The 24,681-nt window shown below is 42.7% G+C and overlaps 1 protein-coding gene across 1 annotated transcript in view; it reads left to right on the top strand.

The window, feature by feature from the left end:
- The window catches only part of meis1b (Meis homeobox 1 b), an 80,356-nt gene extending 59,491 nt beyond the window's left edge, over nucleotides 1-20,865 (top strand). Inside the window, exons 10-13 of the mRNA XM_028602881.1 lie at nucleotides 10,310-10,368; nucleotides 12,137-12,226; nucleotides 13,107-13,204; nucleotides 18,864-20,865. Coding sequence (XP_028458682.1) covers nucleotides 10,310-10,368; nucleotides 12,137-12,226; nucleotides 13,107-13,165 — 208 coding nt within the window. The 3' untranslated portion in view covers nucleotides 13,166-13,204; nucleotides 18,864-20,865. The remainder of the gene's footprint in view (nucleotides 1-10,309; nucleotides 10,369-12,136; nucleotides 12,227-13,106; nucleotides 13,205-18,863) is intronic.
- The last annotated feature ends 3,816 nt before the right edge of the window (nucleotides 20,866-24,681 follow it).

The following is a 24,681-nucleotide window of genomic DNA, read 5'->3' as shown; positions in this document are numbered from 1 at the left end:
ACAGCAATGTCATATATTGAGAATGTACACACATAATGTAAATACTTCCACACATCCATATATAGCAGCCTATACAGTACATGCACAAACAGAAATGCAAAGTCACACACAGACTTTCTAGACTGGTTGGGTATGCACACAGAGTATAGGAGTGCATCATTTCCACACAAGCATACTGCAGACACACACAGATAAGTCACACACATGACACAAATGAACCCACACTTACTTAAACACTCATGCTCACACAGTTAAATGCTCAACAAGGTTGTTGTTTTAATGAATGCACACAGGCATACAGTAACGCATAAAACAAACACTCCAAAGCTGTTGTGATGGATTTGTGTTCATTAAAGATATTGTGATATAAATTATTCTATAAAATCCCATGCAATACACTAAATACACAAAAAAAACACAAAGAATTATATCATGCGGTAGATTTAATTAACATCTCATTGTGGTTTGTAGCCCCCCAAAAAGAAGTGTCCTTGAACATTACAACCCTTAACCTACTCACACATTGTAAACGACTCTGAATGGGCAGCAGCTACAGTAAAAGCTCAAAGCGTAACATATAAAATGTTCTTTCTCTCTCTGCTTTCTCTTTCTCTGGCTACAGTCAGTATCTCTCTGCTAAGTTCTCCTAACGCTCCGGTGATGTAAAAATCGATGGCAAGGTCATCAGGTTTCCCTTGTTGGCTGCCCCCCCCTTCCTGCCTGCAATTTAATAATGCCCCTTTAAAGGCAGTGTTTAAGCCTCGCCGAGCGATTGTTTTGTCAATAAGACCTCCTTTTACTAACGTCTTAAAAGCATAGACAGGCAGAGAGCGAGGGAGAGAGAAAGAGAGAGGTAGTATTTAAGAGGGCAGAGTGGATGGACGTTGAGGCTACTTAGGAAGGAGCAGTGTGGCTCGTACATATATGCTGCTTATCGGGTTTCTGAATGGACGAGCAGGGAGAGAACAGAGGAGAGAAAGAGGTGACGGAAGGAGAAGGAGAGCAAGTGAGTTGGGGAGGAAAGAGAAGAGGAGCAGGGTGAGGGAAAAAAGAACTTGGAAACATGAAAACGTGGACGGAGAACGAGCCTATGTTGTTTAAACAGCAAATTTGTACGTGTTCAGGGAACACTGTGACAAAGCCATAAAGAAGTCATAAAGTATAAGAAACAAAGTCGAATGATCAGACAATATTTTTATTTTTGGTAATTTAAGTAATTTTGATGCTAATACTTTGTATTTTCACTTAAAATGTTGAATGCATGACTTGTACTTGTAACAGAGCATTTCTAAACTATGGTATTGCTACTTTTAGTAGCAAGTAAAATATCTGAGTACTTCTTCCACCACTGGTTAGTTAATAGTTTTTAGAAAATATGGCTAAAGTGTTAGTTGTTTACAACCTTCCATCAAATATTCAAAGGTCTCAGGTATTACTTTGGTGAGCATATTTTTATTATAACTAAAGAAATGATGGCCAAAACTACATACATAAGACCCAAGTTGTAATAAATCAGAATGATTCTTTAAATACTGGGAAGGAGAGACAAACAGGTAGAGTGAGATGAGTTTCATGGTTCAGGATGTTGACAGACTAGAGAGAGAGAGAGAGAGAGAGAGAGAGAGATGCTGGAACTTGTTCGTAGAAAGACTTCTGAGGTGTGTGTGTGTGTGTGTGTGTGTGTGTGTGTGTGTGTGTGTGTTTTTGAATTAGCAGGCCCAGTTTCAGTCCATGCCCTAGAGCCTGTATCATACACTGCAGCTCTGTCAAGTTGCTTCAGCCTGAAACTCCCTGACATTACAGCAAATACCATACACGCACGAACACACACGTTTCACGAGATATGACCTCACCCTCAGATTTCAACTCAGAGTTAAAATGTGTAAATCATCTCAAAAACAATATTTTCGTCTGAAGTCTGTTGCTACCAATAGCCTTTTACAGGAATCTTGTTTAGCCTGTGTAGACACAACCCTGGCTTTACTGCATTGTGTCAACAGAAATGTCTGTAGACGTGTGTGTGTGTGTGTGTGTGTGTGTGTGTGTGTGTGTGTGTGTGCTTATACATATATAGGTGTCCATGTGCAAAGATACACTGTGAACCGAACAGCCCCCCCTTCCTCTTTCTTCCTCTCACTCTCTCTGTTTCTCTTACATCACAGCACGCCGCCCGAGGCCAAACCTGCATTTCTCTTCCCTCTCTCTGTCTTTTTTTATTCCCTCCTCTTTTCTCCCCACTCCTCTCCTTTGCTTTTCAACCTTCTTTTGTAGTAGTGGAGGGGGGTCCAAAACATGAAAGACGGCGTAACGTGAATGCCAGAGTCTGTGTTGAAGCACACATGGTCGTACTCGCCGCCTTTAGTCAACCGCTATTCACACGCTGAAGTTTCCCTGTTGATCAAACGCTGTTGTGAAAGGGAATCAGCGGGGACAAGGAGCAAGTGTTTTATGCCAAAATTAAATATCTAGGAAAAATAGGACACCTATTCCTACAATTAACAGACAGAAGACTGACATTGATTTCATATAATTAAGATAATGGTTCTATGTGAAAGATTTGTAGACAAAGCATAAAATAAGAAGGCTCACAGACTGTTCTGCTGGCACTAACAAACATGTGGCGACTGTCACCCACCATTGATGAGATGAATTAAATCAATGATTGTTCTGAAATCCTGCAGACATATCCACCATCACAAAAGGTCTTTGTGACTCTTATGAAACTGATAATGTTATTGGCTGGTTACTTCATATTTTAGAGATGTTAACTAAATAAATCCCCTTCAAATTGGTATACGTATATAGATATACTTATGTAATTTAGCTAATTATAACAAGCTAATTTTCATATGTAAGCATGTAATCTGCAACAAAAAATGAAAGAAATCTCCACTTTCTTTTTTTTCTCAAACTGTTACCCGTTTGTCCTCACATCCACTCCTTTCATGTTTGCTGACTGTGGATGTGAACTGCCTAAAACTGCCTTCGATAGTTTCTGGGCAGTCAGAGGGATCCCCATAGCGATGGCTGTAGTGAGCCAGTGGGTGGAAGTGACACGCGCAGATACAGGATATGACACGGGCAGTATGGGGGGGATTTAGGTCAACCACTGTGTGTTTGCAGCAGTCCCCACTGCAAGCCCTGTCAGCAATACTGGCTCTGTGTGACATTGGTCGTGTGTGTGTGTGTGTGTGTGTGTGTGTGTGTGTGTGTGTGTGTGTGTGTGTGTGTGTGTGTGTGTGTGTGTGTGTGTGTGTGTGTGTGTGTGTGTGTGTGTGTGTGTGTGAGAGAGAATGCTGTATTAATTTACATGTGACTACATAAAAACACACAAGGAGAGACAGGTTCTACATACACCACGCACAGTCACTCATACACACACACACACACACACACACACACACACACACACACACACACACACACACACACACACACATTTCAATCCAAGCCCAAAGGCTAAAGGACACAGACTCAGTCCAATGTTGTGTTTGTGGAGTTTGTGGAGTGGGCAGCACAGGGCAGCCATGTTGTTTCTGGGTAAAGTCAGGCTTCAAGCCACCCTCTCTCTGGCATTGATGGATGACTGGCTAACAGAGTCCAAGACTGAATGTGTGAAGGGAAGTAGGAACAGAGATAAAAAAAGAGTGACAGAGTTGTAATGTTGTATTGTTGTTCTCTGCCTTTATTTCTTTGTCTTCATTGTCTCATGTTTTCTGAACTTTTTCTTCCTTTCTCTCTTTCTTGCCCCTCTCTCTCTCCCACCCTCTGTATATATTTTGCCTTTTGGCAAGTCCTACTTAGAGGTCAGTGAATGTTGCAAAGGCAGCCCAGTCAGAGCCAATGAGTTCATGTATGTTTTTCAAGTGGCCAACATTTCCTCTCTATAACTTTGTGAGGCACCTGGTTGTCATGGACATACACTACACACACACACACACACACACACACACACACACACACACACACACTGAGCTCTTCTCCAGTGTGTGTGTGTGTGTGTGTGTGTGTGTGTGTGTGTGTGGGTGGTTACCCAGCCTGTCACTCCACTCTGTAAAACCAGCTTTAGTGGTAGATTCATGGCTCTCTTAATGGACACTGGGCTCTTGGGTAGTGGAGCAACAGGGAGTGTGTGTGTGTGCTTACATACGTGTATTTTATGTGTTTGCAGTAATGGGGATTAAGTGACCCCGTGGCTGCTCTGAGTCTAAAGCTCCTTTTAAATTTCACACAGTTTTCTTATGTTTCCCTCCATATGTGGCACTGGATCCAACTAATCCACCTCATGTTATTAGAAGCTGGATCAGCAGACCAGCATGTACTGATCAGTGGGTGGGTCTGTGCTATGCATGCATTTGGAGATGGTTGATTGCCAATAAAGACTCATATGCATTGCTGACTGAAAACACAGGCCTCCTGTCTAATAACAGCCTAGCTGGAGCATTCATTGGTCATATGACTCCCACAACCTTACTTGTCAAATGTATGTGTGTGTGTGTGTGTGTGTGTGCGCACGTCTGTGTGTGTTTCATATTGTTTTTTGTGTGTGTGCATGTGTGAACATGCATGTGTGTTTATGTCTGTCACAGTGCCACAGCTAACCCTAGGTATTATATAAGATACCACACCTTCTCCACAGACTCACAGCCTATTGAAGGAGGTTGAGAAGCAGAAAGGATCATGGGAAGGGTGTATGTTTGTGTCTAGGAGATGTATGGACCTGCAGCATGCAGTTATATAGGCAATTGATTGGTCTGAGCAGCTTTGGGGAAAACAGTGAAAACAATGCTAATCGTTGACAAGTGAGCACATGTAGCAGAATGAGTGCCTTGAGTACGTTTATGACTCTGTGTATGCATGTGTTTGTACGTGTTGAAAGCTGCACAGGAAAAATAAGGGCCATATAGTCTCGTTGCACAATATTAGGTATAGCTTACTCATAGATAGTTGCATCCCTTTTTGCACAATCAACATCTTGGCTTAAAACTTAACATTACTCAAAATCAGCCTGCGTTCAGGGTGTCACAAGCCTAAAACATTGGGAACCACTGCTCTAAATTATCTTTCTTCTCCTTTTATCCCAATCTCCATCATAGCAAAAATGCAGAAACATGCATTTAAAAAAAAATATGAAAGATAATTCTCATTCATGAAAATACTTAAATGCATAGACTGAATGTAGAATGTACTAATCTGAATACCAAGAAGTGTCACGGTGCTTGTAAATTCACTCTTCAGTGTTTAAATACTATATATATATATATATATATATCTATCTATATATACTGCTTAAACAACTTATTTATATATATATATATATATATATATATATATATATATATATATATATATATATATATATATATATATGTATATATATATATATATGTGTGTATATTAATAAGTTGTTTAAGCAGTATTGGCGCAAATACAGATCATGCAAACACTATAAATGCAATGCAATACAGTAAAAGTGAATTGTGGATGCAAATAGAGTTCTGCAAGTAGCTGCATTAGTTTATGTAAACTAATCTCAAGCATCTAGTAGAAGACCTTAGAATGACACTAAGGAGAAAAGAAAGAGAGGAAGGGAGGGAGCTATATGGGCAAAAGAGAAGGAGGTGATTTATGAGTTAACTCGTCAACTGAGGAGAACAAGGGGAGAAACTCATAACTGTAATTCCCTCACACACCCACGTGCAGTACGCTCACATACATACACACACACGCACATGAAGTGTGCAATTACATGCGCACAAATCCACCGCCACCCCCTGCTGTGCATAAGAGAACGTGTGAGCTCTAATAAAATAACTAATTACTTAAGAAGATGGAGATGTGCTGGGACACAGGACCTGATAATAAAGTTCTGCAGGGATACAAGGTGTGACATAAGAATGGAAGTGTATGTGTGTGTGTGTGTGTGTGTGTGTGTGTGTGTGTGTGTGTGTGTATTAGCTCCAACATGCTGTATAAATGCTTATCTTGTGATTTATGACTGGTAACTGTGTATTGTGTGGGTTGTGAGACCGACTGCTTCTGTGTAGCTTTGCTTTTTAATAATTATGTTATGTAGGACTAACCTACTGTAGAAACATGATTAATTTAAAAGTTATTTCCAGAGAAACAATTCAGATAAAATAATAAATTTTTTAACACAACAGTGTTTTAGTTTGCATGAATGTATGTGTGTGTGTGTGTGTGTGTTCACCAGTGAGTAGGAAGGATATATGTGCTAGGCGTTAATTGTGGTTGAGCAGCAGACAATCGATGCTAGCCGCGCAGTGACAACCTGATGATAAGCTACATGATTCTACCCGTCAGAGCTCGCTTTCTTTTTAGTGCTTTTAAATCACGTTGATTGGCAGGCAGGAGGAGTGTGTGGTTACACAGTTATTTTAAGCGGCTCTCAGGTTTGAATATGAATATGAATATGTAAACCTCTGTCGGCGTGCGCTGAAATCCACCACCGGCTCCTGATGCGTGTGCTGGAATATCCAGCTGTGTATAAATGTGAGGTGTGTGCAGGTCTGTGCATGTGGGCGCACATTCTCTCAGATTACTAATGTAATATTGGTAGTGAGTGCAGAGGACGTGTATATGTATGTGTATTTGCACATTTGTGCGTTTCTGTGTGTCTCATATTACTAATATAATATTGGTGGTGGGCTCAGGAGATGTGTGTGAGTATGTGTGCCACAGAAACTGAGAACTCCACATGAATTTAAATTATTGAGCTCTCAGAGTAACCTTTTGTATATCCAATCTGCATCTTTCCACTGCTCGTTATTAAATTATCCACTAATTGGTCACGCAACAAAGGCAGCTGATGAAAAAGACAATTTTTTGCTTTTAATTGGGCATTTCACGTGTGCTTCGTGTACACCTGTGTGCGGCTGCCTCAACTAAGTGTGTCGGTGTGTGTGTGTGTGTGTGTGTGTGTGTGTGTGTGTGTGTGTGTGTGTGTGTGTGTGTGTGTGTGTGTGTGTGTGTCTCGGGTGTAATGAGAATAGGACATTAGCAAGGGCTTGGCAGACGCCGTCGCAATCAGTTCCACTCTTTCCAGAGAAGGAGGGAGAGGGGCGGAAGGATTAATCCAGACATTGGCAATCTCAGAAGGAGAAATAGATTGGAGGCAGAACAACAAAGAATCAAATTCACTCAGTTTCCTCATATGACTTTTAAAAGCCTTCAGTTCTGGTGTAACATATGGCCGACATGTTTTTGATCCACTGTACCATGGATGCATGCTTATGTCAATCATGTGTGCCCACGATGGGAATCAAACTCCTACCTGTGGCAGTGTTCACACCATGCTGGAATCCCTGAACTACACAAGGCCACATTTTAAGTAATTTTCTTTCCTCCTGCTTGTCTTTTGGTGTGTTTTTGCCCAACTTTAGGCGTACCACCAGTGGTGTGTCACGCCAAAATAGCCCAGCTATTGTTGCACTGAGTGGAGCTGAATAGTGCAGCTCATTGTGTTGTGATGGGAGGCAGGGGAATGAACAGGCCATAAACACTGGCCCTATAGCACCCAGGGGTCGTGCAAAGGTGAAGCCTCATTCCCCCTTATAGAGGAGCTCCTCTTTTCTCTTCTCTCCCTTTCCTCACTGTTTCTCCATCACTCTTTATCTCTCTCTAGGTCTTTTTCACTGTCTTATTTCCTCTAACTTGCTTCCCCCACTTTTTCTCTCCCTCACCCCTACCTCTCCCTCGCTCACAGTCTTTCTCTCTGTCAGCTTATTAACGGTCACAGCAAGAGTGTCTGGTTTGCAGACCAGAGCCCCTTGCCTTTTTCCCCCTCTCTCTCACTCCTCCTTCCCTCCCATTCTCCCGCTCTCCATCGCTCTGTTCCCCTGGCTGCTATTATGAGAGGCATTTTATCCTTTGTTCCAGCCCCCATGGTGCATCTGGCCTCAGATATGGGGACGACGGGGACAGGAAACTGACGAGAGTTCTTGCAAGGAGGAGGGGGTTTGGTGGGTTAGAGTGTGAGTTCGTTGCTGCGAGGTGGACCGCCAGTTTCCACCATACAGGGAAGGAATGATAAGGAGGGCGAGCAGGAGAAGGAAACAGATACAGAGAGGGACAGAGAGGGAGGTATAAGAGGCAGTGTCACTGTAGTTGTTCTTTTAGAAGCAGCACTTGTAGGTTGAGTAGCAGCAGTAGCAGTTATAGTGGGATTTTTACTTCATTGATACATAGTGCCATATTTCTGGGAGGTCACATCAAGTTACAAGTCTATTACATTCCTCCCTGAGCCCCTTTGTACCAGGAACAAATGCCTGACTTCCTAAGAAGTGCACGCTTATTGCCAAAACAACCTCCTTTGTTGCATCAGTGTATTTTTGAGGGAGGTAGAAGGAACCACATTTTGCATGAGAGAAATAAAGAGGAAGGAAATAAAAGTGTAAGGGAGAAATAACAGGCGAGGTGACAGCAATGAAAGACGAGAGTGGAGGTGAAGAGAAGGAGAGGTCAACAGTTAGCCGGCGCTGGCCTTAAAGTGACCTCGTCCTGCTCTAACAGGCCTAGAGAGGAGAAGAGAGAAGAGGAGAGTTTAAGGAATGCTCAGGCCTCCACAACCCTCCTTGCCCTCTCTCCCTCGCTCCTCCTCCCATATCTCCCCCAGCAAAACAGGGTAGCGAGGGAGGAAGGGAGGGAGGGGGTGTTGGTGATAAAACTCCAGACGTTCCCTCATTTGATGGTGCTCTGCCATGTCAGTGCATTCTTGTATTTCTCACTAGCTCTTTTAGTCTCTCTCCTCCCAAATTCCAATACAACATATTGTAACGAATAGAATACAAAATTGCCAAAGCTCAAAGGTTGATATTCCCCGTTGCTTTTTTTCTTTCTTTTTCTAAATTCATTCCACCTCACAGAAAGCTCCTCTTGCACCCCTGTCAGAAATTAAAAAAAAATTACAATATAATATTATCCAAAAACAATGCAGTGGAACAATAAGGCTGCAAATCATTCTCCCTTTCTATTGCTATCTGTCTCTTTCACTCTCTGTCTCCTCATTACCCTGCAGCTCTGTCGATAGAAAGTGATACAGAACAGATAGCAGGCAGAAAAAAAGGAGTAGCACCATAAAGCAGTTAGAGAAGGAATATTAAAGAGATATAAAGCCATTCACCTATCAAGGGTCAAACAGATGCACCAGCTGGTGTCCTTTTGTTCCTGTCCCTCCTCCTCTCCTTTCTTTTGACCTCTTAAATGCTCTTTTTTTCCAGCTTCAGAAGTATTGCACGACTATTGTGTCCTTAAAGTTCAGCTAATGCTCCCCCTTTTAGAGATGAAATAGAAGTGTCTGGTGGGGCAACAGCAGGAACACATAAATCAAGTCAGAAGCCCCAAGAGCCCTCTCTCCTTGGGGTCATTACAGGTCAAAGGGTCACTTCACAAGGGTTAGACTGAGCAAGGCCGGAGCACTGCCTGTGGGAGTGTGTGCAAGGGCGTGAATCTGTGTGAATGGACATAGAAGAGGGAGAGAGATTAAGAGTGTGTGTCTGTGTGTGTGTGTGTGTGTGTGTGTGTGTGTGTGTGTGTGTGTGTGTGTGCGTGTGCGCTGACCGTGGGCTTTTATTGGAGGTCACGGGGTAAAGGGGTTTGTCCAAGCCAAGCTCAAATCCTGCTCCTGTGAAAACACACACGCATAGTCACTAAAAAAAGCTCCTGCTGTCACGATGTAACACATGGTCACCTGTCTTAACAGGGTATCACCCAAAACAGTGCCTCTCACCAGTGACAACGTGACATGTTTCTGTCAGCAACACTTCCAACACTGCCACGCTCAAAGCCAAGCGCGTTAAACAGTCAGCAATCTCAGCTCGTTGTGAGGTTGAACGTCCCCAACAAAGCGAGATGGGTCGACATGTTTCAAACAGGCAGAGAGAAAAATCCCGGTTAAGCCTCGCCCCACAAAGACTCCAGTGTTCAGGCCGATGGGACTGTGTATAAGCTGAGGCTGTGCAAGTTTATACAAGTCGTGGACTGCGTTTTGAATGACAACTACCTAGGTTAGCAACACTGTTAAGATGTGACTTTTGCTGTAACTATATTGGGGCTTTACCTGAGCTCAGGGCTGCTTAGGGGAGAATCATTTCTCCATATCACTGTTATGGTTAGGTAAGAGAAAGAGACTGGTTTGGCAATGTTTTTGTTTTCGTGCTGTGTGCCAAGATTTCCAAGGTCTTAGTCAGCAATTTTTGCCTGATCTTGTTTTGATACATACACTGACTGTGTTTCTGTTTCTTTGTCCCTTCTATTTCCTCCTCCTCCTTCCTCTCTTCATCTTCTTCAGGTTCATTAATGCCAGGAGGAGAATAGTCCAGCCCATGATTGACCAGTCAAACCGTGCAGGCAAGTCTCCTATAGTTACTGTATTCAAGTCACGCAGGCGAAAGCCGTCCACACTCCATGCACCAGGAGGCCCCTCAGCTGGTAAATACAGGACTGATACCCCCATCCTGGAATGTCCAAAACATCCAGTGAAGGGGCTTTCCCCTTCACTGTCGTGACTGACCACTAAAATTAAGAACCAAAACATTACAACATTAACAGCAACCATTAATCAACTTTGACGTGCCATTTGGGGTGAGAAACTATTTATTAATTATAAAATATAATTATTTGGCTGAAAATTAGTTAACGAGGAGTGGATTTATTTTTCTTAGCCTGTAAACAAAACTAGCTGTGTTCTCAGTAAAGTTTGCTCTTAACCCCCCCCTCACCCCCCCTCCCCTATTCCAACCAGGCAAAGGAAAAAAAACACTCTACCCTTCCTCCCTGGCTCAAACCAAAACATTAAGAGAACTACACCCATTTCTTTTTTTGGGTGACCGTTGTTTGGCTTTTTGGCTCCAGACCTGTTTTCACCCCCCTTCTTTAAACTCCCCCGTCAACCCTATTTGCGGCTGTTTCAGGGAGCGAGGGGAGTGAGCGGTCCCCCTGGTGCATGGCTTGGTTTGGACTGCCGTAAACTTTATTACCTGTAATAGGGGTCAGAGGTCAGGGTGGCATTAGGGGCGCAGTAAAGTTCAAAGGCATTCAGTGGGGCCGAGTTCTTGCTTTTGCTTGACTGACCCCCAAACAGCCTGAATCGAAGGTAAGTGGATTTCTATGAGAGTAGAACAATGGAGGCGAGCAAAAAATAGGAACCATATCAGGTTTCACTTATGCTTGCTGCTCAGTTATAGGCAGTATTTATTAGATAAAGCATTTAGGTAGGAGCAGATTTTGAGGCCACTCAGCAAGAATGACTTATTGTTAACACAAAGGAAAACTGATCAGAGCTTCAGCCTGGAACTCATTTTGTCCTTTTGATCATGTTTATAATCGTATATTAATAGAAGCAGCAATTATGTTGAAGGTAGTAACATAGTAGTAAGTGCCCAAGTGCCATTTCTTTCTACATAACAAGCCATGAAAAGTATTATCTGAACAGAAAGAGTTTGGTGACAAACATTTTTTTTTTTACCTTTGCATTATATAGCAACAATGTATGATTGAAGTTTTTATATTCCTAAAGTTCCAGGCAATATTTTAGGTATTCATTTTCAAAATACTTAAGAAATAACAGAAAGAAATTACCATAAGTGCTTGATTGAATATTGTTGCCATACATACAAAATCAAATGTGTACAATCAAAGAGCTAAAACAAGCTGATACACAACATGTATGATGCTCTCAACAGTGTGGAATTTAATGATTTTAACAACCTTAAAGCTACTTAAAAAGAGATTGTATCCACAAAATAATTGTATCCACACAAGTCACAAAACACAGTCATGCGAACATGTTTTATTGGTTTTCATTCTGAAGCAGTTGTCACCTTCTCCAGATGGCTCAAATCTCACCTTAGTAAACAGTAGTGTGTGTTGAACTCTCTCAGTCCGATCCCTATTAGAGCATTTAGACGCATTAAAGTCTACCAGGGGCTTACAGTGGAGAGCCGGCTGGACAGACACAGAGCAGAATGACGTTGAAACACAATGGCGGCTCCCTGTGCGTGCACCGGCCAACAGATGATCCTGCTTCGGCCACTGAGCCTTAATTAAAAGCACTAATTGACCACTCCGTCCCCTCCCTCCAATCCCTCCCTCCTTCTGTCTCCTCCTCCATCCACAGTAAGTCAAGGAGCTCCCTACAATCCAGATGGCCAGCCGATGGGGGGCTTCGTCATGGACGGCCAGCAGCACATGGGAATCAGACCACCTGGTAAGGCTTTCTCTGTGTGTCCCTTTCTTTCCTCCCTTGCTTTTGCCATTTTACTCCTTTCTTTCCTTGCTGTTGTTGGCTCATTTTCATGCTTTTGCCCTCCTTTGCTTTGCCCTTTTTTGGTCTCCTTTCTCAACTTCTAACAGTAGATCTCTAGTGTCAGTATGTTTCATACAGTATCTGCCATGTCGGTGGTTTATTTTACCAGCACACACCATGTCTTTCCTCACACACAAGCACTTAGTGGAATCTATATGGTCGCTGTGTGGTGGTTTAAATGTAAGCTGGGCAGTATATGTGCACCCTCATACACAGTGATAAAGATACACACTGTACAGACACGCATACTGTACACACTGCTACCTCCCCCTCCTTCGACACAGACCAGAACAGGTGTGGTCAATCACATTACACAACCATCTCCTTCCTCACTCCCACTAACTTGCTCTCAGTCCCTCTCTCTCTCACGCCATCAGGTCTAATCCCAGAGTTTGTCCTTAAGCTCCTCTCCTCCTCCTCTATCCCCTGTTTTCTAGGATTCTCTCAAGTCTCTAACCCTATCTCACCCTCCACTCAAAGTCAGCAAGTTTGGATAAACTGTCAGGCTACTTAACCCTCCCCCCCCTTCACTACACCTCACTCTGCCAGGTTTTAAGCCAGTATGCTTCTCTGCTATGTTGTCTGTCAAGTTAGTTTCACAGAGAAACCATCTCTGGTATTTACCTCAGTGTTTTTCCTTTCAGTCTGCAAACATTTTCCTGGTTACACTTGGTTGCAATAACTGAATGAAAGCATTTAAAATAACCTAAATAACTTTAGATTGCATTGTCATATTTTGTCACCGTTTTGCATTTAAATTCACCACCTCTGTGTTTCTCAGGAGCAATGGGTGGAATGGGAATGAACATGGGCATGGAAGGTCAGTGGCACTACATGTAGCCCCGCCCCGGTCTGACCAATCGCAACACAAAGGGGGATGTAAGTACACACTGACACACACACATTGACTTACACTCACAGATTTAACTGACCAGATCAGCAGCGATGTGTCTACAACATTTTGAATGGGGGTCTTAGAATCAGATATATGGTACATTATTCATGTATATATGCAATACAGTTTAGTAGGTGTGGATCTGATTTAAAGTGTTTGTAATCTCGGATCTCTGACTTAAATAGTGTGTTTGTGACAACCACGCTCGTGTTCTTCCCAAGCTGATTTTTTCTCTTTTACTTTCTCTAACTGTCCCACCCTTGGTCTGGTGATAAGAGCCTTTGATTACAACCTTGTAAATCTTTGTGTGTGTGTGTGTGTGTGTGTGTGTGTGTGTGTGTGTGTGTGTGTGTTTGTGTGTGTGTGTGTGTGTGTGTGTGTGTGTGTGTTAGTGTTTCACCCTCTCACATATCCAATAGCTACAGAACTAAACATCCTTCATATCAGGGAGGAAGGAAAGAAGAGAATGCTTGGATAAAAAAAAACAAGAGGAAGAAAGGCAAAGGGGAGAGATAAAAACAGACAGTTTGAACATGTGTATGTGAAAACATACTCGTATACAATATCCAGATAGAGATTATTGATGCTAATCAATGATAGGAATATGTTTGGAATGTTTGATTACTACATTTAAAACTATTAAAAATTTCTATGAAACATATATTCTTGATTTGTGTGTGTGTGTGTGTGTGTGTGTGTGTGTGCGTGTGTGTGTCTGTGTCAAACAGATAGCAGGAGAAAGAAGGCGAATGGGGCAAAGAGGGGAGAGAGGAGGAGAGGGGTGATGAGTAGGAAAGAAGGCGGGGATGGGACGGGACAGGGGGTGGATGGGGAGGGGTGGGGTAGGATACTGGGGGGGCAGGTAGGACGTTGCCATGGCAACAAACTGATTGGCAAAAATGTAAGCAGTCGTCACTGGTGCAAGGAGAGAGAGAGAGAAGTGAGCGCCCCTTAAGTGTCATAAATCTGCCGGGTTGCTGTTGATACATGAGCCACATTAATACACACACTAACCAGCTAGAAGAACCCCCACCCCCCTCTCTCTCTCTCTCTCTCTCTCTGTCTTTTTAATGCTCGCTCTTTCTCAATTCCCTTTTTGTGTTCTTTTCTTACTGTCAATTTTCCTTCTCCATTTCTTTCACACAAACACCTTTTTTCTTTTTCTCTTTAATTCTCTGCCTCTCTCTCACCTCCTCTCCCTCCCTCCCTCTCTCTCGCCCCAGGGCCAAATAGACTCCCACATAATTCTGGATGTATACAGGCTTGGTGTTGTCACAGTGCAGTGTGTATAAAGTGGCTACGGGTCCAATTGTTGTGAAACATCATTGTGTCTGTGTTTGTATACCATATGTTTGTGTTCCTGTGTGTGTGTACAGACCTGTATGTGTGCGTGTGTATACCATATACATACATTCACATGTGAAATACATGCATTTGCCCATGTGTGGGTGTGTGCGCGCTTACAAACTTGCATGTCTGTACAACTGTGTCTATGTATGTGCATGTGTGTGTATAGTAATAGGATTACTCCTGGCACAGGGACGGGACACAAACTAGTGCAAAATGGAGGAGGTAGCCAGCAGGGTATGGAGCTTAACTGGGCCTAATTGACTAGATCCAAATTAAATATGCCATCACCAGAGGTGTGACCAATGGATTTGACTTATTCAGTTTACAAAAATAGAGACCATTAACCCTCCATAGAATGTGCGTGCATGTGTGTGCTCACCACGATGAAAATATGGTGTCCTTGTTCCTGTCACAAATGTCCACAACAAAAGCAAAGACAGAACATTTCACATCGAAATGGCATCTTTCAGGTTTGAAATGCAGGGAGACGTGGTAAAAGAAAGGCTGTGCTTTCTAGAGAGACGTGTGTGTGTCTGTGTTTATGTGTGTGAGTGTGTAAACATGAGGGCTGGTTCGCCGTGTCCAAGCTGCCTCTTTCCAGCAGCTGCTAGCCTTCCCAGCAGACCTTGCTTTAAACAGCCTCAATTTGCCTGCTGAATCTCGTAATTGGGCCACCAGAGGAATCCTCTGCGAGACGGGCAAAGCACGGAGAGGACGAGTAGACAGCGGAAGAAAAAAGACAGAGAGGAGTAGACAGAAAGAGGGAGGGGTGGATGAAGAGATGGCGAGCGAGAGAAGCGTAAACGACAAGAGGGAGGGGTATTGGGAGGGAGGGAGGGGTATAGGGAGGGAGGAAGGAAGGAAGGAAGGAGGAGGAGGGAGGGAGGGAAGAAGACACAAGCTGGGAGAGAGAGGGTGACAGGAACTCTACTCTTCCTCACGACTAATCATTTATTTACAGCTTTATTAGCTAGCCGTTGCTAGCTGCTAGCTTGCCTCCGTCGTATATTGCTACTTTCCTTTCTAGGTCAATTAAATGTAAGTGATGTGTTATATTCTTTCATGACCAATTAAATTAATAGGTTATCACGGGAGGGGGGGGGGAGGGGAACCGTTATCTTATTTGATTATGAGAGCACAGGTTCATTATATTTTATAAGCAATTTTCATTAGCAGAGTTGAGGTTTTGTTACCGCAGGGGCTAAATTGAGCGGTTATTGTGCTGGGGAGTGCTGAGCCTTGATACAGAAGGTGTGTCTAGCAGTCACACTGAAACATTAGTTAAAACTAAAGCCAATTAGTCCTGCTTAGTGCAGAGCGTTATGCTTTCTACCCAATGATGATTACAGAGCTTATACACCCTTGCGAAACAATACACCTGTCAGCAGAGATGAAGCCCAGCAAGTGATGCGGAAGCGAGCGGAGCCTTTGATAGCGACGAGAATGACTCTCGGATGACCCTTACCCCTTTTCCCTTCTTCCTCTGCCCTGCTTTCCCTCTTCCACGAAATTAGCCAGGGGTGGCCCCTGAAAACTGTAATTTTCAGTTTCAGGACAATAGTTATCACAGGGTGGAAGAATTAATTATGGCGCAGAGTGTATGGAATTCTTTTTCTGGCCCTCCCCGCTTTCAGCTTTTCCCAAAATGTCGGGCAGAACGCTCGAGTGAACGCTGCCTGTAGGCCTAACCCCTTTGCTGCCGGTCTCGGCTGGAGACCCTTTGTCCCAGAATTCATTGCTCCAATCATTAAGCACAAATTTGTTAACCTTCTGCTATGGGGTCAAGATCCCTCAACCCCCCCCACCACCCTCAACTTCTCTTTCTGGTGGATGAACTTTTACTATTAACGAACATTGGGAAAAAAACAGGTCCCGGTGGGGATTTAGTGCCGCCTCGTATTGTCCATGTGATTGTGTGTCCCTGTTGATTTGGCCCCTTCGGAATCCCCATTGGGGTCTGAGAAAGGAGACCTACAGTTCAATGTATTGATTGGCTTATTAAGTGAAAAACCTTATTAGCAATGCATGCTCTTTCAAGCACGCGTAGCGTTTATTAGAACCCTAACCCTGGATTTACTTTAGTCATCAGGACACTCTCGTTAACCAGGGATGCATATGCAAGCAACAAAGAACTTTTAAGTAGCAATCCAACATATTCTTGATTGTTATTTTGAGGGATATTTTTTGTTGCAAATGGTCATTGTTGTGGTGTTTAGTGACTTGTCAATCAAAGAGTGACTTCTTTTCAGTTTTGTTTCTGAAACACTTTTAGTGCAGAAAAAATACAACCCAGCATGCTACAATTCTTTTTTTCAAAAGCTTGAAAAACAGATATTCAGTTGTATGGAAGTGTCATGGATGATTGCTTTAAGCATGAACATGGTCTGCACGCCATTTAAGCTAGCATCACTGATGTCTCAGCTTGTTGTGGTGCCGTAGGTCACGCCACACAATAGAAAGGTGAGAGGTTCGATGCCATAAGGTCTAGAAAGATATGTAACCCCTACCACCTCACTGACTGAAGGAAGCTAATTACAGGGGGCACAGCTCACATAATAGCTCACCCTTTTCTTACGCAAGTCACACCTATTCTCCTCAGTAGCCCAGGTGAAAACTGATAGATGAGGGGAATAACAAACGAGGCCTCTGTTGTGCTTCTGCTGCACCTCATTGTCCATTTTCCTGCCCGCCTTTGTGTCGTCTGTAGTGGCCCTCTTGTGGCAGACGCGTGCACGGGCCCCGGGCGCTCTCAGGTGACGGGCGGCCGCGAGCCACAACTCTCCTCATTGGTTTAGAAAACAATGGCCGTGGTTCCTCAGCTGTGACTTTGCACCAGCAGAGATGGATGGCGGCTATTGTTGGCTGTAAAGAGAGCAATGTAAGGAGAAAAGAGGGTGGAGGTGGATTTCTTGACTTCATTTTTCATTGTTTGAGGAGGTTTGATGGCATGCAGCAGGTTGCATCACTTTAAAGCTTTAGTGCGTAACTTTTTTTGTATTAATGAACGTCTGTTACATTCAAGCCATTGAATGAGTTGATACAAAGCTAATTAGGACTATCAGCTCCACACAACTCTCTGTATTTCTCAGTATGGCTATGTTCAGAAACTGTTTTCGTCCGACGACTTTCGCGCACAGAAAATCAAATAAAGATAATTACCTCTTCTGAAGAGTCCATGGCTACTAGCAACTGCGTAGAGGAGGGGTGGGGGTGGTGCGTGATCACGGAAGGCTTGAATCATGTGGACAGCGTGTTGTCATTACTTAGAATTCCTCATGGGGTGACACAGAAACTACGCACTATAGCTTTAAGGGGTTCCGGTATGTACTGTATATGTAACATGACTTTTAGATTTTGTGATTCAAGCTTTGCTCATCAGTATTACTCTTTAAAACAACATTGAATTGCATGTCATGTTAATACTAACCTGAAATAGTTTTACCTACACAGTCAAATGCTTACTGCTGACTGCTTTCAAAAGATAAATCAAAGGCTAATTTTAAGATTCCTTGTAGTCCAGTTAAACAGATTATCCAGGAAATGTTAAGTACAGTGCCTCGCTATCACTTCAAGTCGATCATGTTTGTTTGGATTCTAAGAGTCCTTTCCTACTGTTAAAGTAGCATTACTGAAGGTGTAGGATTAACTCACTTAACCCTCCAATGTTCTCTTTCTCTCTCTCACACATCCACACAGTCTTAGTGAAGGGCATGTTTAGTACTTGGTTGGGTTTGCAGCAGTTGCCACATTCTACACTGCTCCTCCTCCAGGGTCATATCAGCAGGTCCTACCATGTTCAAGTGCTTTTGGCCTCAAAGTGTAACATGAGAGTCTGCTTTCAGAAGTGTGATCTATTGTCGTATTTAATAAATGTTTAATGACGGCTTTAATTCAACAGTTTTCTTTCGCAGTCAAATGCTTTCTGCCCAAGTGGTGGAGACAACTTGACGCCAACTTGCTCGGTGCTTAATAACAATTGCAAGACTTTGCACATACACTCAAGTTTTTAATTTGTTTAACTTCATACATATACAAATTTACATATCACTGCCGCCCGGTACAGCGTTGTTGTCCCCTACAACATCAGTTGACTTTGAATGAGTTTCAACCCATAGAGGACATAATAATTCAAAATAACAACAGTGATATTGTCTGAGTAGAAACTTTAAAATGAATCCTCTCTCTGATCAGCCATTAACAGCAGACTCCGATCTCTTGGCCAAATGCAAACTCTCATTTACCTAATGCAAAACTGAACATTGATTAATCACTTTGATCTTCTCTTTTCTTCAGAACTGTAGGGCAAACCAGGGGGTCACCTGTCTCACAGAGGCCTAAAGGAGCATGGGAACCGGATTGTTGACTTCCTGATGACAACAACCAACAGCAACCCCTCTGTCCACCTCCCAGACTCAACTACATTTGATTTGGCTGATATCTACAACATGGAAACCTTCCATGACTGCCTACAATCTTTGTCTATGTATCCAGCGACGGTGATGCACAGAAGATCAAACTATGTCCAACCCAGATGACCCCCTGTCATGACAGATCCCTGCTTCTTATCTGGTGGGCACTAGACTTCGCCATTTTGCCACTGCCCACTAGGTTCACATGGATTTCTCCTTTACATGTGATTGTGATTGCGAGCATAGATGACACACGAGAGAAACACTGTGTCCTTTGCCTGTACCTTCAGCGAATGCAGCACCTGGTATATTCGTGACTCTTTGGCAAACAAAAGAGACTTCCCGTGAAGAGCACTCCGTTCTTTGGGACGATAGAATTGGACCAAGGAGAAGCCAATGTCTGTATCTGACAGGACACTAACAAAGCAAAAGAGGTGCCCTTAAAAAATATAGTGGATTGAAACATGGAAGGAGGGAAAGCAAGAGAAAAAGAAATTAAAAGTATAACTATATCAACCCCTAGTTTGGGAAGCGAGTGGAGAAAGAAAATATACTGTATACTGTTGTAAAATTACGCTGGACTCTCACAAGAACTGGGAATTTAAGTATTGTAAATGCTATTGTATTGTTCTGCATATTATGTTGTTTCTAATAGATTTTTTAAAAAAAGGATGTGAACTTTTTTCTCTTTTTTTCTGATTTCTTTCCACACTATGTGTGTGCCGTCTCTCCATCAAATTTGACCTCCTGCCCCCTCCCTCCATTGAATCACAATGCATTTTTAAAAGAAAAAAAGTGAATAAACAGAAATTCGATAAGTTTGTCATTTCTCCCAGGCCGTTATTTGGATGGTAAGAGAGTGATTCAGATGTCCTGTTTTTTGGTTTTACATACAGTACACACAGCCCGTCCACGTACATGCAGGGTGCAACTACCTTGTATTAGTGTTGCTGCGTCTACACCTTGTAAACTCCAATTTTGGGGATTTTTTCAAACATTTTCATATCAGTTATATGTTTCACTACTGGTGAAAAGTTTTTTATTGGTTTAGACAATTCTCTGACCATTTGGGGTCATGCAATTCTCTTAGAACTCATTGGATTAACTCCAAACACACAATGACATCAAGCTTAACAGTTTCTGAGAAGCTAACATTTTGGAGGTACATGGTTTTTAATCCAATTGCCACTATCCAATTCATCCTTTTATACATTTCATCCTCTGTTCACATGAAGACAAACACATAATTGTGTTGGTGTCATCATGGCTAACATGACAGGCTAATAGCCATGATACAGAGCTTCAACTAATGCTAACAAATAATCTAAAAAAAAAAGTCACTGCGGATGGGAAACTCCAAATGTGTCCCACACACATGCTGTTTCCTGTTTTTCTCCATGTTTATCTGTGATTGAGTGCCTCTGAACGTCAATTCCAGTGTCCTATTGATGTGTTTTATGTCACAAGGCCGTGCACTCGCATGGCCAATGGATTCTCTTCCCCTTGATGCAGCCTGATAACAAGGAGAGGCTATGGGAAAACACCATTTATACCACAGTCCATTCGTTTTGATTTAACCCGATGATGTAATGCTGATCAATAGACAGGAGAGATTGTAAAAGTCAGTGTGTGTGTGTGTGTGTGTGTGTGTGTGTGTGTGTGTGTGTGTGCGTGCGTGCCTGTGGCAGTACGAATGCGAGAGGGAACGTGTGTGTGCGCATCTGTCAATGCATCCATTATCCATTGCTTCAAACATGTATTACGCACATCTTTAAGATTCCTTTGAAGACAAGTCATGTTTCTTATGCTTTTACTTTGAAGGGTATATATATATGTACATCTGTGTTGTAAATAAATACTTTTTGTTCAAATAACAGAACCCATAACTAGTCTCACATTATCTTCCTACAAGCAGAAATTAAATATAAGCACATACATATTACTAGTTTGTTAAGTTATTAACAAAAACCCTACAAGTGAATTGGGCACACAAATGTTTTCATCTCGATGAATGCCCATTGAAAGAAAGCAGAGGTCCATTTATACTTAAAGAAACATGCACTTAAGTCAACCTTCCTCCCATTGCTATGGATAATGTGCAGATGTAATTTTCTCACACGTGGAGAAGGGAGACGAGGAAAGAGGGGCTCGGCGAGAAAACGAATTATTCTTCATTTAGCATTAAAATTAATTTAGGTGAAATTGCTTCAAACATGTAAATGGGAAGATTAGTTCTCCCTCACGCCTTGTTGCCCGTAGTCAAAGGGCTCCGCTTGAAGCCCAGCGCTCTGCAGCCGACGGTGTCTCCGGGTTAGGCTACACTGCACTTCAGCAGGCAGAGGCTGAGCCGACTGAGGAGACGAGGGGAAAAGAGCTGAGCGACTTTTGCCTAATTGATACATTTCGGAGAGCAGCCCTGAATCCCAAAGTCAGTGTCTTGTTTTTTTCAAACCAGCGAACAAGAGAGAGTCTGTTTTATCCATAACAATATGAACGTGTAAATCAATACTCTTCCATTGTCCCTCTCTGTCTCTCCTCCGCGCAACTATTGTGTTTTTACTGCCTTTGCCGAAGCGAATGCTATTTACACGAAAGAAGAAGAAGGGAAAAAAAGACACGCTCTTAAAAAACCCAGGCGACGTTTTAATTGCGTCGCCTCTCCACCATGGCTGGAAAATCCGAGGCTGTGAAATGTGAATTCCTGAGCTTGTGGCCGCTGGGAGCTGTGGAGACAGAGCAGAAAGCCCATGCTTGACTGCCCTCTTTAGGGAGGCCTGGTAACTGTCCGGGGCAGAGACGCTTGGAGATGGCGCACAGCACCACCTCTCCTTTTACGCACGGACGTAAACCACAGAAAAACGCGTGTGGAAGTTTGATCAAAGTGGAAAAGCGAAGACGAGATGCAAAGAGATTATAGCTGCAACAAAAGCGTGCGCTGCAAAGATGAATTCTAAAGAAAAGTAGTTTTACATCTTCTTTGGGTTATATTTAATATGAAAACCAGGTTTTTCTTTAAATACTTTTCAAAAACAAATGTGCCAGTCAGGTGAAATGATTTTGTTTTCAAACCATTTTCGTTTAATTTAATTTCGGTTTGAATAAGTGCCAATGTCTTAAACTTAGACTTAAGTCACTCCCGTCCACTAGAATAAAAAAATACATTTGATTAAATTCTTGAAATAATTTGTTTTGTCTTATTCCAGTGGCATTTTAAATGTTTCTTTAAGATTGATATTTTTGAGACTCAACTCCTGGTTAAATAATAAGAATTTATTATAAACATTATCCCTATATAAAGACGTTTTTTTCTGTTATGAGCACTGCAACCTTTCTACTATTTTATCATAATTAAAAACTGTAACAGGATTGTGATTTTGCATGTTTAGGGATATTTTTTGTCACAACTGACCTATATTTCTGCTGAGATGTGGATGTCAGTGGCCTTTTGACTGTTTGTGTCTTCTGCAGTTTAAGACAGTATTCACACATGCAGTTTGACTTGTGCTCTTTTCAAAAGCTGAGAGTCAAATCGTAAGTTGAAGTTAATCATTATGGTAGGCCTACCCACCCCTCTCTGTGTTACACACACACACACACACACACACACACACACACACACACACACACACTGACCGCGGAGTGAACTGTCAGAGTAATGAATGGAGCAGAAATGTGTTCCAGAGCAGTGGAGGTGCCCGGACAGGCCTGTCTTCCTCCCACAACAACGCAGATATGTATGCGCTTTTATGGTTGAAATATGGAACTTGGACAAGTAACCGTGCGCCTTGTGTTCTCTGTTGCAAGTCATGACAAAGCTCGACGGCAATAATGTGTGCAGGCTTATTAATTCAAAATACCGGTGTGTCACCGGTTGCTGAACGCCGAGGCCTGTTGCTCTCAGTGTGTTGAGTGGTGATTTATTTACTTTATACACTTGAAACGTATGCACAGCATTTTACGTCGAATATTTTTGTAGGTTATTCATGCTAATATTTTATTACTAAAAACAGCTGCAACACTGGATGTTTTAGTTCAGAGTTTACCAGTTAAAAAACAAAACATGAAATCAAAATAAAAATGGCAGGTTAGGCCGTAATTCCACATGACTAAAACAGATTGAACACAAATCGAAGTGCTATATATAGCCTCTATTTTGTTATTTTCTTTGATTCTCCCCCAGAGAACCAGGAGTGTGTAGATTGTGTAGATTAACTAAACCGGCCTCTATTACCTTCAGGCTTTATAACCGCATGGTCCAACTCGAGGAGGAGAACATGTAAGAAATAGTAGAGATTTTTCATGAGCGTGCAACAAAACAATACTTAACCAATCAATTCCGTACATCATCCAAAGCGAAAATCATTACACCGGAAATACACATATGGCCAAGATAACATGCCAATATCTGAACTAATTTATGAAATCAATATAAACACAAACTAAACAGTAACCCTCAAACGCCTCACAGGAAAAAACTTTCCAAACCCCCAAACCAAAAACTCCACCTTCAAAAGGTCGCGCGGCAGCTGGTTTCGAAACAAAAGAAGGAAGAAAGAAAGGAGGCAGAGAAAAACGAAAAATCGGTTGGTGGGGAGAAAGAGAGAGAAAGAGAAGGACTGTTGAGCGGGGGCCATTTTGGATGTCATCTGTCTCCTTGGCGACGGGGCCCCGGCCCTCAAAAGCCCCTTGGGCGCACGGATTGTTTGAGAGGAGCCCGCTATTTTCTGCAGCATCATTTATCACTGTCACCACATAATGATTCCCCTCGCAGCTCCTTATTGATGTTTGTAATTGCATTATCTCATAAGGGGGATGATCAATGGAGCCGAGAGGAGCATCGAGGGGTCAGGAGATGCCGGATTGCTGTTTGTCCATTTAATGCAACCAGGCTCTCATTATCTGCAGCCTCTCTGCGTTCAGGCTAAGTAACGTTTGGTCTGCTCTCCTCTGATGTTTCACAGAGAGGAGAGCAAGAAGAAGAAGAAGAGGAGGAGGAGGAGGAGGAGGAGGAGGAGGGGAACTGCTCGTTTCATTTGTTTAACCCCAAGCCACTGCAGATAGAAAATTAGAAATGCAAAGGAGAGACAGAGAGGAGAGTGAAAGTAATGTGATTAAGTGTTATGTTATTAGTTCCATTAAGTCTGAAAAACGATATTCTGAATTAAAGCGCACAGCTTTAGGCTCTTGGGCATCCGTCTTGTAGTGGTCATATAACTTGTGATGATTAAATATATATATAACAATATGCCCTCGTGGTTAAAGTGTTTAAATTGACCTTATGCATACATGGACAAATAGAAAGAACAGGAGAATCGAATTTTTTTCTCCAACTATAGCCTATGATTCAGGTAAATATTTTGTGCGCTATGTGGACAGAAATAGTGAGTCTGGGGTTACACAGTTTTGAGTTCTGAGATGTGGAGCATCAGGGCCACACGATGTTGTTTGCTGTGGCTCGTGTTGGGGGCGGGGGGGGGATGAAGTCATGAGATCCAGTTTCAGAGCCCGACCGAGACCCCCACGTCAAACAAAATGCGATACTCCCCCTTTCCAAACGACCATAAGGAATACCGACGTAATTACTGTGACGTGAGTGACTTCAAGTGCCCCCCTCCCCACCTTCACACACGCACACAAACACACACACACACACACACACACACACACACACACACACACACACACACACACACACACACACA

Source organism: Perca flavescens, chromosome 17, assembly GCF_004354835.1.
Source record: "Perca flavescens isolate YP-PL-M2 chromosome 17, PFLA_1.0, whole genome shotgun sequence".
Taxonomy (NCBI): Eukaryota; Metazoa; Chordata; class Actinopteri; order Perciformes; family Percidae; genus Perca; species Perca flavescens.
Note: the sequence above shows the minus strand (reverse complement) of the source record. Positions and strands in the feature narration are given on the sequence as shown.